The sequence below is a fragment of the Panthera pardus genome, unplaced genomic scaffold, assembly GCF_024362965.1.
Source record: "Panthera pardus isolate Hobbes unplaced genomic scaffold, ASM2436296v1 HiC_scaffold_19, whole genome shotgun sequence".
Taxonomy (NCBI): domain Eukaryota; kingdom Metazoa; phylum Chordata; class Mammalia; order Carnivora; family Felidae; genus Panthera; species Panthera pardus.
In genome coordinates this window covers 12363149-12378607 of record NW_026526754.1, presented here as the reverse complement: position 1 = coordinate 12378607, position 15459 = coordinate 12363149, and the positions used below count along the sequence as shown (strand labels likewise).

General features: G+C 38.8%; 2 protein-coding genes and 1 pseudogene across 16 annotated transcripts in view; 1 reads left to right on the top strand and 2 right to left on the bottom strand.

Annotated features, from left to right (window-relative positions):
• HYDIN (HYDIN axonemal central pair apparatus protein) overlaps nt 1-10099 on the bottom strand; it is a 433704-nt gene extending 423605 nt beyond the window's left edge. For 10 of the 11 annotated variants that reach the window (XR_008423557.1, XR_008423558.1, XR_008423559.1 and 7 more), the window contains exon 1: nt 9799-9913. The gene's annotated coding sequence lies outside the window, so the exon portion shown is untranslated. Of the gene's footprint in view, nt 1-9798; nt 9914-10008 lie in introns of those variants that run through there. The other variant, XM_053906649.1, reaches the window with a different exon arrangement.
• On the bottom strand, nt 2507-10103 carry CMTR2 (cap methyltransferase 2). Of its 5 annotated transcripts, none has more exons than XM_019455349.2 (2): nt 10013-10103; nt 2507-6050 (listed from the first exon to the last, which is right to left on the bottom strand). In XM_019455349.2, the coding sequence occupies exon 2, from the start codon at nt 6029-6031 to the stop codon at nt 3731-3733; it is 2301 nt and encodes a 766-aa protein (XP_019310894.2). In that variant the 5' UTR covers nt 6032-6050; nt 10013-10103; the 3' UTR covers nt 2507-3730. The 5 variants fall into 5 exon arrangements, with proteins under 5 accessions (XP_019310894.2, XP_019310895.2, XP_019310893.2 ...); XM_019455350.2 differs by lacking the exon at nt 10013-10103 and adding an exon at nt 9844-9955; XM_019455348.2 differs by lacking the exon at nt 10013-10103 and adding an exon at nt 9805-9916.
• A 548-nt stretch (nt 10104-10651) lies between these two features.
• Nucleotides 10652-15459, top strand: part of LOC109270611 (peptidyl-prolyl cis-trans isomerase A-like) — a 61531-nt pseudogene continuing 56723 nt past the window's right edge.

Genomic DNA, 15459 nt, shown 5'->3' with positions numbered 1-15459 from the left:
GACATTTAAATAAGGCCTAATTATACCAGTTTAATAAATGTTCTTACTTTTTAGAACATAAAAATTAACAAAAAAACCTCTTATGCTTTAAAATCTTTGTAAGTATGTACGGCTTTTATAAAAAATGATAACCATTTATTGCTTAAAACAATTTTAAAAACTGAAACTCAGCTCAGGTCATGATCTCACAGTTCATAGATTTAAGCCACATGTCTAGCTCAGAGCTGGCAATGCAGATCCTGCTTGGGATTCTGTCTCCCTCTCTCTGCCCCTCCCCTACTTGAGCTCTCTCACTCTCACACAAAATAAATAAACATTCTTTAAAAAATAAAAATAAAAATGTGCTATTTCTTACTTTCACCTTAGAAAGCAAAAATACACTAAATATCAGTGTTACCCTTTTGTTTTCAAATCAATTTAAATATGGAAAAGTATTTAAACAAAGAAAAAAGATTTTGGTTGGGTTTATAAACATTTTCATTTCTAAAAATGTGAAAATGTAAGGGATTAACTGATTTCATTTGCCCACCACAGCAATATAATTATAATGACCTCAACTGCAAATGAAAAATAAGGCCTACATATTTTTAAACATCTGGTATATTCTCATCAAAAATATGTAAAACAACAAGGGGTGCCTGGGTAGTTCAGTTGGTTGAGCGTCCGCTCTGTCCCTCACTCTCTGACCCTCCCCAACTTGTGCTCCCTCAAAAATAAATAAAACATTAAAAAAAAAAAAAAAGCTAGGGGTGCCTGGGTGGCTCAGTCGGTTAAGCGTCCTACTTCGGCTCAGGTCATGATCTCGCGGTCTGTGGGTTCGAGCCCCACGTCGGGCTCTGTGCTGACAGCTCAGAGCCTGGAGCCTGCTTCCGATTGTGTGTCTCCCTCTCTCTCTGCCCCTCCCCCACTCATGCTCTGTCTCTCTCTGTCTCAAAAATAAGTAAACATTAAAAAAAAAAAACGTTAAAAAAAAAGCTAAAATTAAAAATTAAAAAAAACAAGTAAAACAACAAAAGCACCAATCAACATTTTTTTTCACCTCTCCCTAATATTTTAAACTTGCTTCTTTCATTCCACTCCAAGATCTTTGGAGTAGAAAAAATTTGAATACAAAATTTAATTTTTTTCAATGTTTATTTATTTTTGAGAGAGAGACAGAGACAGAGCATGACCAGGGGAGGGGCAGAGAGGGACACACAGAACCTGAAGCGGGCTCCAGGCTCTGAGCTGTCAGCACAGAGCTCAAAGTGGGGCTCAAACTCACAAGCCATGAGATCATGACCTGTGCCCAAGTCTGATGCCCAACCAACTGAGCCACCCAGGCGCCCCTTTAATACAAATATTTTTAAATAAAATAAAGTATACAAATTCAAATTTTTAATTTATTCCAGAAAATATATTTTCAATGCATTTAAATATTTAAGTAATATTAGGATAATATATAAAAGCCCTCACTAGAATATAAAACTGACTTTTTTCTTAGGGAGGACAAAAATTAATACTGAAGAAATTACATTTATAAAACCTCTTTCTCATCTAAGTCTTTTAGGAAACACATTTTGTGAAGTTTAAATTTTCTGGCTGTTTAGATCTACAAAAAAAAATTTTTTTTTTTTAAAGAACAGTAACTACCTTGATATACAAACCATCCCTCACCTTACTGTCTTCTTGTCATTCATTTTTTGGACAGCATTTTTCCTCCCCTTTTTCTCAAAGAGAAATTCCTCTAAATCATTGGTACCTGTCAGCCACATCCAGTTCAGTTTGAACCTTCAACTCCTATCTCACCTATATAGAGCAAATCTGAATCCAACAAATCAGATGAACAGCAACTGATTCCAAGAGCCAAGTTAAATACCAAAATATATTCTAATAAACACCAGTATGCTATACATCCCAACAGTGATTAGTGTTTAAAAAAACAAAACAAAATACACACACACACACAACAACAACAACTAAGCATTCAGTACTTATTTGAGACGCTTAAAAGACAGTTTTAATACCAAAACCTGGACCTAGGCTTTCAACTTCATTCAAACGAACTGGTTAAAAAAAAACAAAAATAAACTGTGCCATTAATATTAGACCAAACCAACCAAGGCATAAAGACTATTAAGTACAAAATGGTTTTCCCAGAGTGATTTTTAATTCTCTCCTAGTAACCAATTTTCTGTCAGATTTTTATCATTATACAACTAGAACCGTTTCCATAAGGTCACCCACCAATAAGAAATTACAATTCTTTTGGAAATCTCCCTCCAGGCCTCCGTACCCACCTTGGCAAGACCTCAATCTACCCCCTTCTCCTCCCTAAGTATTCAGTTTCTTTCCCGAAGTAGAAATTCCATAAATATTACAATATTAAGAACTAAATTTTAATGAATACATATCAGAGGAAATGAAAGAACATTAACTCCCATTCAAACCTTCCTTAAAAAAAAATGTTTCCAAGTTATATTTTTAACTTCCCCCATGATTCTCTTTAAAAAAGACGAACACAAAATCTCTCTGCTAATGACTTTATTCATGAATCTATAATGTAGCTCAAAATAGCAAAGAACATTCTAAAAATTCAGATTAATATTTATCAACCAAATACATGAGAGAATACATCTACTTTTTATATAACTAACACAAATGTCTAAAATGCACATGTGAGAGTACACTCTTCACTTTGTGTAATTTCAAAGTAATGAAGATTTGCTTAATACAGTTTGCCAGAAAAGCTCATTTACGTGGTCGAATACATATAATTTAAAAGCAATCAGACATAACTGATAAAATAACCATCTTACGGTTAATCTTTTAATAAAGTGCTACTTTCATACTGAAAAAAGAAATAAAATTAAAAATTCTGAAATGTTGAATCATCATTCTGGAAGTGTTAAAATTTTTCTTTAGGGTTCACTACGTTCATCACATTCATACATCTCCAATATGAGACCATACGCACTATTTTGCAATCTAAAAAAATCCTTTAGTTCACAGATTATTTCCTGGAAGTTAAAAATTACTACATGATTGCTAAATGAAGCTTTTCATGATACATGTGTGTATTAGCCACAGTGATTTTTCATTGTTTTAAACATGATCTTTGGTTTGAAGTTGTCCTGGATGGACTAGCTGGATGGCTGTGGTTAGTGAAATATTTATAAAACAGCACACTAGCTTCATTTAAACCACACCAGTAAATTGGATCAGTGGCCTAAAGGCAAGGAATGGCACATATTCAGCATCTGGCAAAAGGAGTTCCCCGAATCCATAAGTGACGTGGTCAGGAGTAAAGAAAACCGGTGCAGCTGAGGTTTCCACCTCCTTTCATCAAAGACGTCTATCAATTTATTAACAGCATTATCCACTGAGGAAATCAGTTGGGAAAAAATCTAATTTGAATGAAGGCACATGGGTGCAAATCTTAAACAGGTAAGGACGACCAACAAAACTGCTTAAATAAGTATGGGTGTCTCTACCCCGTCCACCCACACACATCTCACGTCTGAGGTTGAGTTTCATCACTGCATAGACTGCACCACATGGAAAACTCTATGCCTATGGGCATATATATGAGATCAGAACTAGCTGGTGGTTTTCCAGAAATAATGAGACTTTCAATGATGCAAAAGTTGGCCTTTCCCTCAAATGAAAGGTTTTAAATTAATAGCAAAAGACTACAATAACAATGGAAACTGTAAGAAGTCATAAAGTTAAATCTCAGAAAGTTTCAATTTCATAGCTGAAGGCTGCTGATGATTTCTTCTCTCTCTCCTTGAATAATCACATGCAAATGCCTTTTAGCAATGGCCGCATTCAAATCCCACAAAAAATCAAGCAGTGCCCCCTTAAGGAGCACCTCCATTGGCACAAACTGTAAAACCTGCTGGGGTGCATCAGAATCCAGCAAAGAGCTCAACAAGTCATTCACATTCTGCAGATACTGGAAAACTGGATTCGGAAGGTCCTGGTAACCCACACACAGCAGGACTGCACAGGTCTTCAGGGGCTCAGAGGAAGTGGGACAAGAAAATGTGATGAACCTAAAACAATTGTGGAGTACAAAAATCAAACCAGCCATAAATCTCGTAAAACAAGAAAGTACAGGCAAAATCATAGCATCTCCTGTCTGAAGCTGCTGCAACGCACGTAGAAAGCAGTCCAAAAACAGCTGCTGGTAAACTGGGTCTCCATCATGAAGCAACGAACAGCTGCAAGTCATGAGTTCCGCTGGTTCCAAGAACTGAACTTCCAACGGTATATGCGTTTTGATGTCACTGAGGGTTGGAAAGCCCACAAGCAGGCACTTTATTCGGTTGCTGGGTTCTACGGCCTGCTCATCCTGAAGGCACTTGGTAAGGCTAAACAACTCAGTAAATATCAGTTCTTCAGTAAAAATATGACAAGAACAATAATCCTGCTGTTTGGGCCAGAACTTGGAATCCAAATTCAAGGCTCCTCCTAATGACTTTTCAATTGCTTCATTAAGAGCCTTTAAAATTTCACCATCACAGAAAGGAGAACACTTTACCTTTGGCAGTTTCTTTCCCTCTAAAATATGCCATAAGTGACACTCAAGACTGGAAGCTGTCCCTTCTAAGAGAGAACTCTGCCCAGAATGATACACAGCATGTTCTTCCGCCCAACTATTAAAGTATCCTTTGGCCACCTTATCTTTCCATGAAAGGGTTTCCAGCATTTTCCTTTCATTATAGGTTTTAAAATATCTGTTCCTCTGCCCAAACCGTTTTGTATTTGTACTACAACCAATACTAGATTTTTTCACTAGCCAATTATTTCTGGAAAGAGGCTTCAACTGAAACTTTTCCATAAAATATCGAACAGCACAGTCCCTTAAAGTATTCAGTTTTATTTGTTCCCCTTTTCCCATGCACTGAAACAGACGAATGTTCTCAGAAATAGTCTCTAGCTGGTATTTATGAAAGAACATACAACATTCTTCATGCCTTTTAAGAAAAGATTCGGGAATCACATGATGGGGAAAGAGAGCTTTCTGGGTCATTTCAGTCCCAAAGTTCAGCACCATCTTAGATAACAGAGGATGGATTGCCTCTCTTCCCTTATAACGGAGACACACCACATAGACTTCTGAGTTTCCTGCCTTGCTAGTAGCAGGTTTGAAAACATGGACTTGGTCAAAAGAACAGTTTAGCAGGTACATCAGGTTTATGGAACAATGTTCAAACAAAGTAAACATCTTCAGAACAAAAGAGCCACCATTTCCAAGAGTCGTCAGAGCAGTGACAACTTCACAGTAATGCAAAGAAGAGACTAAAGCTTCTTGTTCACCTGGGTTTCCTTGGCAATCAAAACTCCCATCTGCAGTGATCAAGTGAATGGTAGCCATGTTGCTTATGAAATTCTGAAGTCCAGTCAGATATTTCAAGTTCATGATATCACCGGTGTTATCTGGACCAAAGTACCACCAATGCAAGGTATTTGCTATAAGTCGGTCATCCATAATCATCATAAGATTGTCATTTGCTTCATGGTATGGATTCAAAGTATTAGCTACCCAACTCCAATCACAGGGGAACCGATGGGATTTTAAGTAGTGATTGAGACTAGCTATAAAAGCTCCAGGAGCTTCACAAAGGTGTAGGGAATTCAGTTTTCCATTCTGAAAAGCTTCCTGTGGAATAAGTGGAAAGCTGCACAAAATTTCATGAAACTTACACCACGCTTGAGTACAAAGTTCAGCGTTTACAGATTTTTTCACATGAGAAATTATTTTTCCAGCTTTGTTAGTAAAAGCAGTGTGTTCGTGCCACTCATCCAATTTCTTGTCACTTAGTAGGTTTTTTACTTCATTTAGGGAGTTCTTCAAATCAAGCAATGCATTAAATTCCGTGTGGTCACAAGTGAAAATCTCACCGGGATCTGGTAATTGCCACTCGTTATTAAGTGGCTTGCCATAAGAAAAGTTCTTGGCAAAGAGTTCAAAAATGTCAGCAACAACATCTGGGCTGAATGTCTCAGGACTTGAACCCAGGGGTGGTTTTCTGCACTTACTCATTTTCAAATTAAATTAAAATCTAGAAAAAGAAAACACACAATTAAATGAATCAAATTTATTAGAGAGCGAAATCTCATCCACAGCAAATCGGATCACACTCATGACAAACTGCATAAAATGGGAAAGCTAATGTCAGCACATGCTGTTACATAATGAGACAATTTGGAATAAAGAAAAAGTAAAGGCTTTCATACCCAACAGATCTGAGCTCAATTTCCAACTCTGCAACTTAGAGCTACAAAGTAGCCTTGGGAAAATTACACCTTTGAGTCTGTTTCTTATTTAGGGTATCATTTTTTTTAGATAAGGATAGAACATACTAGCATATAAAAAAAGCATATACCGAAGAATAATCATCAGTGATGGCAGCTCATATTGCCATATTAATCCATCTAGCTCCTCCCAAAGTTTGCCTCTACCCACATGGCCCCAAACACACTCTCAGACTAAGATTCAGCCCTGAACACGACCTTTGATCAAGCTTTAACAAGTGACTTTTAGCTTTTTTTGTTTGTTTGTTTTTTATTTATTTGAGAGACAGAGAGAGAGAGAGAGAGAACATGCACACAGGCTGAGGAGAGGCAGAGAGAAGGAGAGACAGAATCCCAAGCAGGCCAATGCCATCAGCACAGAGCCAAATATGGGGCTCAAACTCACAAACTGTGAGATCATGACCTGAGCCAAGCTCAAGAGTTGAATGCTTAACCAACTGCACCACACAGGTGCCCCAAGACTTCCAGTTTTTTAGTTCCTTCTGAATCTCACCTCCTTCCAGGAGAAGATTCTACACCTAAACCCAGTACTAATATTGCTACCAGACGTCTCTGCCACCACACACTTATTTACCTATAAGGACTGTCAAATACATCCTTCATCCAGATCTCCCACTCTTGCTAAAACATGCACTTTGGTGGTGCCAAATCACTTTCATAATCCACCTACTAACACTCATCATCATACTGCTTGTTGACTGTGGTGTACTTGACTGGTCAGTCTCTATTCAGTTCAATGCTGAAAGTGAACTACAGTCCAACCTGGCATGTCCATAAACTAGATTCTTGTCTCATCTGCTCAGACAGCTCCATACTTCGACTATATTTCTTCTTGCCACGTAACACACTTTGGGGCGCCTGGGTGGCTCAGTCAGTTAAGCATCCGACTTTGGCTCAGGTCACAATCTCATGGTTCATGAGTTTGAGCCCCACATCAGGCTCTGAACTGACAGGGCAGAGCCTGCTTGGGATTTTCTCTCTCCCTCTCTCTCTGTCCCTCCTCACTCACGCTTTGTCTCTCGCTCAAAATAAATAATCTTAAAAAAAAAAAAAAAAAAAAAAAACAAGAAAAGTAACACACTTCGATAGAAGATCTTTAAATTGAAGAAATATTCGCAATGAATATACAAATTACAAATAGTCACCCTACATCTTGTGGTCTAACACTAAGAAACCAAAAACACTTGTCCAATGGAGAGGGAAAGAGATATAAGAGGAAGATACATGGCCTGATGGCATAGTGTTGGGTAAAGTCATAAATTCCAGCAGAGAGAGCTATGAGTATTACATAGTACTTGTCAGCTCAATGTTAATCAATAGGTGTTTTAGTTCATAAGTTCCACATTTCTCAGCATATTCAAAAAGAATCTAAATTTGTCAAACAAAAAATTCACAACCACTGTCCCACAAAAAGCCAACGTTTGATAATTAAAATGGGAAATAAAGATGAGCTAATGCCACAATAAATACAATAATATCCAGAAGACTGTATTCTATTAGCATTTACTTTGTACTGTTCTTTTGGCAGTTCTTTTATATTTTGTTTAAATTATTTACAATCCTGTCTATTCTACTAGCTTGTAAGCTTCTTGAAGTAACAAGTATCTTCTTAGTCATTTGTTTGCCACAGTATATTTACCATACATGTAAATTACAGCTAACAGTCACATGTGTCCATCAATATCTTTTTCTCAAAGCTTTTTTTTCACTGTTAGACGCTGTATTCAGACAAATTTCTTAAAGAAGGCAAAAATGGGGCATTGATACATTCACTAAAATCCTAAATGAAAGCAAATGAAAGTTCATTACAAGTTATTCTATCTTAATTTACACTGTGCTTACTGGAAACTACAACCATGTTTAGATTGCAACTATATTCTACTTTGGAAAAAGTCTGACTTTAGTCATTTACTTCACATATTAATTAATGGCATAAGGAAGCTCTGAAATGTCACCTAAGATAATACATAATACTTTCACATGAGAAAAACTAAAGTGATTCAAACATTCCATTGTTCTTCCTGACTACACCGGTGGTATGCAAATCAAGATTATGTCTTATGTATTTATATATAAAATACATATCTTGAATATACACACACACACACACACAAACATACATAGATCTTAAAAATATGTATATATGTAAATACTGAATTTTCAGGTCTATAACCCGAACTTTGTTTCCTCCTATCAAATTCCCAGAATCCAACCACTTCTCACCCACCTCCAGATACCAGCTTCCTGATTGTAGACAGTGTCAACTCTCTGCTGGATTACTGCCATAGCCTTCTAACTGGTCTCTTCTATCTTTGCCTCCTTTGGCTCCCAAATAAATGCCACAGTCCTAACAGTAGTCTACAATGCTCTTGAAGATTTCTGCCTTCCAGCCCCAACCTATCTCTAACCTGATTGTCTACTATCCCTCCCAATTCATTCTGCTCCAACCACATAAACTTTCTGTTCACTGAAACACGAGGCACACTGCAACCTGCAAATCCTTTGCACTGGTCAATCCCTCTGCCTGGAATGCTCTTTCTTCAGAGTACCTGCATAGCTAACTCCCTCACCTCCTTCATGTATTTAATTAAGTGTAATTTTTCTAAGAGACCTACCCTGACATCCTAATTGCATCTTGCACTAACAATGGTAAAGGTAAGGATCTTGCTGTACTTTTTTTCTTTCCGTGACACTCTTTTCTTTCTAACATTAAATCTGCTTATTGTTTATTATTGTCTTCCCCAAACTAGAATCTAAGCTCCACAGGGCAAGGATCTTTTGTTTTGGTGACTCATGTATCACCCCGAGGTTAGAACAGTGCTTAAGGTACACAGTAAACCCTCTGTGAGTATCTAATAAACAAACGTATATTATACTTAGCACAAACAGCTCTCCTCTAGGTTCCGAATATGAGTCATAACTTCAGCACTTCAATGCATGAGCAAAAATTAAAAAACAAACAAAACACGTGGTTTACAGACTACAGGAAAAAAGTTTCCAGTATACGTTCCTCTGGCCCTTCCATTAAGCACTGCTTAGAACTTTCTGGCATCATAATTCTGCTGAGGGTCAGTATTACCATTCTTAATTTACATATTCGAGTAGAAAGTCATGCCCGCCCCCCCCCCCGCCCCGCCCCAAGCCACAAAGGAAAATACCTGCAAAATCCGTGGGCCTGACACAAACCCCACAAGATCTTATCAACAGGCTCTCTTCAATTAACGCTTACAAAGTAGTTTTACAAGTGTTTCTGGCAACTCCTCTTCCCAGCAACCGTGAAAATAATAGAGTGTATCTAGCGCTTTACTTTGGGCCAGGGGCAGCCAAGATCTCGTTTCACCTGATGGGACTGAGTCTCAACCTATATTCAAGCGGCCCGAGCCCTCCTGACGTGGAAGAACCTCAGTCCCAGACCCTGCCTCATCCTTGCCTCATCCTCTGGAAAGTCGAAGGAAGACCCGAGCTCGGAAGCCAGGTCTGATTACCTTCGCTTACGCCCACCTTGGCTCCCCGAGTCTAGAGAGGCAGCGCTTCACTCACTCTCCCCACTCCAGGAAACCATCCTCCACTTCCGCTCCCGGAGCTGCTTCCCGGAACGGTCGCTCGTAGGGTATACGGCGCCCCCCGCCGCAGCGAAGGCAGGTGGTGCGCCAGAAGACAAGGAAGGAAGCCCGGACCCGCCCTCTCGACACCAGGACCCGGAACCCACCTCCACGCCGCGCCGCCGCGCGTCGCCGGCCGACAACAGCCCGAGCCCTGAGAGACGCACTGCGCACGCGCTTCACAGCCGAGTGGGGCTAGCGTCACGCGTCAACGTTACGTACGCCGGCAACTCTAGCAGTGCCCGGGCCCAGGCTCTCTATAGGTTTCTTTTCTCGCCAAGTCCGGAGGAGGAAAGGCGTCTATGGCAACGGAAACCGCTCGAGGAGGCGGGGCGTCTTTTGGCCCCGCCCCTTCGGTAATGTGGGCGGGGCAACCCCGTCCGAGACACTCCGGCTCCGCCCACCCAGACCCTGAGTTGGGAAGGTTTTCCAAAGTTATTAGGCAGAAGTTGGTTCCTAGTACACAGGCTGAGTTAAAACTGAGACTTGAAAGACAATATGAGGTTAAAAGCCAAACTAGGCCAACTGCGACGTAATACTCTGTTATAACATATATATGTTTATAAACCAGAAAGGAAAAAACAATCTCAAAGGAAAATTAGACAAAAATTCAAACAGACCATCTAAAACCAGTAAAATAGCGACTAAGGATGTACAAAACTTTTTAGCCTATTATAAAAGAAAGACATGGAAATGAAAATAAGTTTCATTTTCACCTGATTTAGCAAAGATTAAAAAGATTCATAATGGCCACTATTGGTGAGAATAAGGAGAAACCGGTTTATATACCGGTTGTGCATGGGGGTAAACATTGGCATAAACTTCACAGATGGCAAACTTTAAAATGGCCTCGCACCCCAGCTGGGCAATTCCCGCTGCAAGAAATTTATCCTTAGGAAACGCAACATAACCAGCCCTCACTTTGGACAAAATATTCATCTCCTTAATATCAACAATAAGAAAAACTCTAAATGTTGACTTTAAGGGAATTAATTAAATTCTTTGTGATACAGGGGTGCCTGGGTGGCTGAGTCCGTTAAGCGTCCAACTTTGGCTCAGGTCATAATCTCACTGTTGTGAGTTCCAGCCCCCCCACTGGGGGGGCTGACAGCGCTGAGCCTGGAGCCTGGAGCCTGCTTCGCATTCTGTGTCTCCTTCTCTCTCTGACCCTCTCCCGCTCTCACTCTGTCTCTCTCTCAAAAATAAATAAAACATTTTAAAAAAATTATTTGTGATACATCCATATAATGGGATACCATTCAGCCAATAATAAGTTATGTGTGGCAACACTATTGCATAAAAATAGAATATAGAGCTGTGTGTAGAGTTTCAACCATTCATGTAAATTATGTAAAAAGTATATATATATACACACACACATTATTTTCTAATTCCTCCTGGATGTCCATCAATAAAGAAAATTGTCTTTTCAAAAAATGAGTCTAGGACATTTGGATATTCATATGGAAAAAATTTTATTTGGATTCTTACATTATAAAAACACATTTCATTTGGGATGCCAATCTATATTTTAAAAGTCAAAAAACTCTCAGGGCACCTGGGTGGCTCAGTCAGTTAAGCGCCCACTCTTTATTTTCGCTCAGGTCATGCTCTCACGGTTCACATAATCAAGCCCCGTGTTGGGCTCTGCACTGACAGCACAGAACCTGCTTGGGATCCTCCCTCCCCGATTCAAGTGGCTCGAGCCCCTCCCCCATGCGCGCGCGCGCACTCTCTCTCTCAAAATTAAAAAATAAACTTAAAAAAATTAAAAAGTCAAACAATTATTTTAGCAGAAAACATAAGAAAACAGCTTTGTGACCATGAAGTAGATAAAAGTATACAACAAGTCAGAAAAAGCACTAATCATAAAGGAAAATTATATAAACTGAACCATACTAAAATTAAGAATATCTATTCACCGTAAGATATCATTGGGAGTGAAAAGACAACATACAGAGTGGGAGAAGATATTTACAATACATACATATGACAAAGGACTTGTATCCAAAATATATCACTCTATATATGACATATATATATATATATATATGAAATTAGGGGAGAAAAAATGTTTTCCTTCTACCCTTCTAGGTTCTCTGCTGGGGCTCTGTAACAAATGATATATTAACAAGAGAAAAGCATGTGAATTTACTAATATTTTATGTGACCAGGAGCCTCCACAAGGAAATGAAGATCTGAAGAAACCATTAAAACTGAGTGTTTTCATACTAACTTTGATGAGGAGTGGAAAGTTGTGGGGAAATGTGACAAATGAGTATGAGCTAAGAGTAGTACACTGGGGGAAATTTAGGCAAGGCATGTTCATCCAGATTCCTCTTGGAGTCCTTCCAACTTCAGAAATAAGAATATTCCTTTCCTCCAGGTATAGGGAGGACATATCTCCCATGAGGATCTTGTGAGCTGCTTCAGGGGAAGGTCAGAGAGTCCTTCCTACACCTGCCATTTCTCAAATTCCTTCAGCTTAAAATACTTAATATGCCAATCAACATATTTTGGGGCAGCATGTTCTGAACCCTGTCAATATTCACCCATGTTGTTTTATGTATCTGTAGTTCATTCCTTTTTATTGCTAAGTAGTATGCCATTGTATGGATAAACCACAATTTAGTTATCTATTCTCTTATTGATGGACATTTGAGTTCTGTTTCCAGATTGAGGCTATTGTGAATAAACCTGCTATGAATATTCTAGTACAAGACATTTTTGTAAGTGTATGTTTTCTTTACTTTTAGGTGAATACCTAGGCATGGAATGAATGGCTGGGTCATAGAGTAGATCAGGGTTTCTCAACTCAGCATTAATGTCATTTTGAGAATCACGGAAGCAGATCTATGCGTAACTTTGAAGAAACCTCCAAAAAATTTTCCCAGAGTGCTTGAACGATTTTGCATCCCTACCTACAATACCTAAGAATTCTGGGCCTTACAGACACAGTCCAGCCGTGGTCAACCCACATTGTTCTTGGACATTGCCATGGATGGTGAGCCCTTGGGCTGCATCCCCACTGAGCTGTTGGCAGACAAAGCTCCAAAGACAGCAGAAAACTTTCATGCTCTGAGCACTGGGGAGAAAGGATTTGGTTATAAAGTTTTCTGCTTGGACAGTATTATTCTGGGATTTATGTGCCATGGTGGTGCCTTAATACCATAATGGCACTGGCAGCAAGTCCATCTATGGGGAGAAATTTGATGAGAATTTCATCCTGAAGCATATCGATCCTGGCATCTCGTCCTTGGCAAATATTGGACCCAACACAAACGGTTCCCAGTGTTTCATCTACACTGCCAAATCTGAGTGATTGGATAGCAAGCGTGTGGTCTTTGGCAAGGAGAAACAGGGCATGACTATTGTGGAAGCTATGTGGAACACCTTGGATCCAGGAATGGCAAAACCAGCAAGAAAATCAACACTGCCGGGGCGCCTGGGTGGCTCAGTTGGTTAAGCGACCAACTTCGGCTCAGGTCATGATCTTGCAGTTTATGAGTTCGAGCTCTGCATCAGGCTCTGTGCTGACATCTCAGAGCCTGGAGCCTACTTCAGATTCTATGTCTGCCCCTCTCTCTACCCCTCCCTTGTTCACATTCTGTGTCTCTCTGTCTCTCAATAATAAATAAACGTTAAAAAAATAATTAAAAAAGAGAGAATCAACATTGCTGATGTGGACAAATCTAATAAATTTGACTTGCGTCATATCTTAACCGCCAGCTCATTCCTTCTGTAGCTTAGGAGAGCACCCCTTCACCCTCATCTCCTCAAAATATCCCATAATCTTTGTGTTCCTTGGAGCAGTTGTATGGTTCACATATTTTTCTTATCCTCCTCTACATCAAGTTCAATTGCAGAGTTAAGTTTATGATTATGAAATAAAAACTAAACAACAACAAAGAATTCTGGTTACTTCACATCCTCACCAACTTTTGCTGTTGTGAGTCTTTGTCATTTTACCTATTGGTGGGAGGTGGTTGCTTTTTTACATCTGTTTCTTAACAAACATTAATTAAAAATGAAGATCTGTGGATATTGTTCTTTTATGGGACTAGATACTAGATGAAGGATATATGGTCTCTTAAATACAATTACTATGTTCCCTGAGGTTTATAAATATTATCAGGAATATTCCAAACAACAAAACATACTGAACTTTACTAAAATAATCACAACATTAGATGAGCATTGAGGAGGGCACTTGTTGGGATGAGCACTGGGTGTTGTATGAAAACCAATTTGTCAATAAATTATATTTTAAAAATTAATTAATTAAATTAACATTTGTTGAGTACATAAATTAACATTTGTTGAGTTCAGCACTAAGCACTGAAAACTTCCCCTTTTTTTAATCCTTTAATCCTCTCAACAACTCCATGAAGTAGATATGTGTATTGTCCCCCTTTTATAAACAGAGAAATCAAGGACCAAAGTGATTAAGCAATTTGCTAAAGATCATAGAGTCAGCAATTAGCAGAGTCAGGGTTTGGACCTAGATGTGCCTAACTCCAAGGCCAATCTGTTCTGCAGAGAATTCCTAGAAATTGCATCCAGTAATTTAAAAACAACTTTATTGTCCACATCCATGGCCAGAAATGTTTATATGAGGCCAGTGATTTTATTAAAAATGATCAGTTTTAGGGCACCTGGATTGCTCAGTCAGTTAAGCACTTTTAAGTCACTCTTGATTTTGGCTCAGGTCATTATCTCACAGTTCATGGGATTGAGCCCTGTGTCCCTGCTTCTCTCTCTCCCTCTCTCTCTCTCTCCCCAGCTCATGCTCTCTCTCTCAAAAATAAGCATTTATATATATATATAAATGATGAGTTTCATTTATTTTATCCTAAAAGCAGGAGGGTTTGCAAAAATTTTTGGAAAAGATGAAATGTTATAAATGGATGAAACTGGCATCTGAAACTTTAAAAAACTGAAGGAAATTAACCAAGCCCTGCAACTTTTAAATACATACATACATATATATGTATTTATCTGAGTGGAAGCTAGCTACAATTAGTTATTCTTTCCGATTCCTGAGCATTCTTTATACTCAACTGGCATGACAATGAGAATAGAAGTAGCATACAAGAATTAAAACAACCAGCTCCCCATCCTCTGCTCTGATTATACTTCTCTGCCAAAGCAAACAGAAACTAAACTGCTTCTGTGGTCATTTATCACCAATCAACTTGCTGAGTCTCTAATTACATCTTCAGACAGATTCTGTGAGGTGACAGTGTATAAATCATGGTTCCAAAATCCCAGAGGGAGTTGTCTGAGATGATGGAAATGTTCTATAGCTTGATAAGAAGGTTTAGGTTAAGAGGTATATGTACCTGTCAAATTTTATCAAATGGTATAATTAAGATTTGAGGATTTCAGTAAACATAAACGTTACCTTAAAAAAAAGCCATAAACAAATATTGAACTGTAGTTACCCACATGCATGCTGAAGTGTTTAGAAAGAAGTGTACTGACATCTTACTTTGAAGTGCACCACACACAAGATGGATCGTAAACAGAGGGATGGATTGGTGGTGAAGTGAGT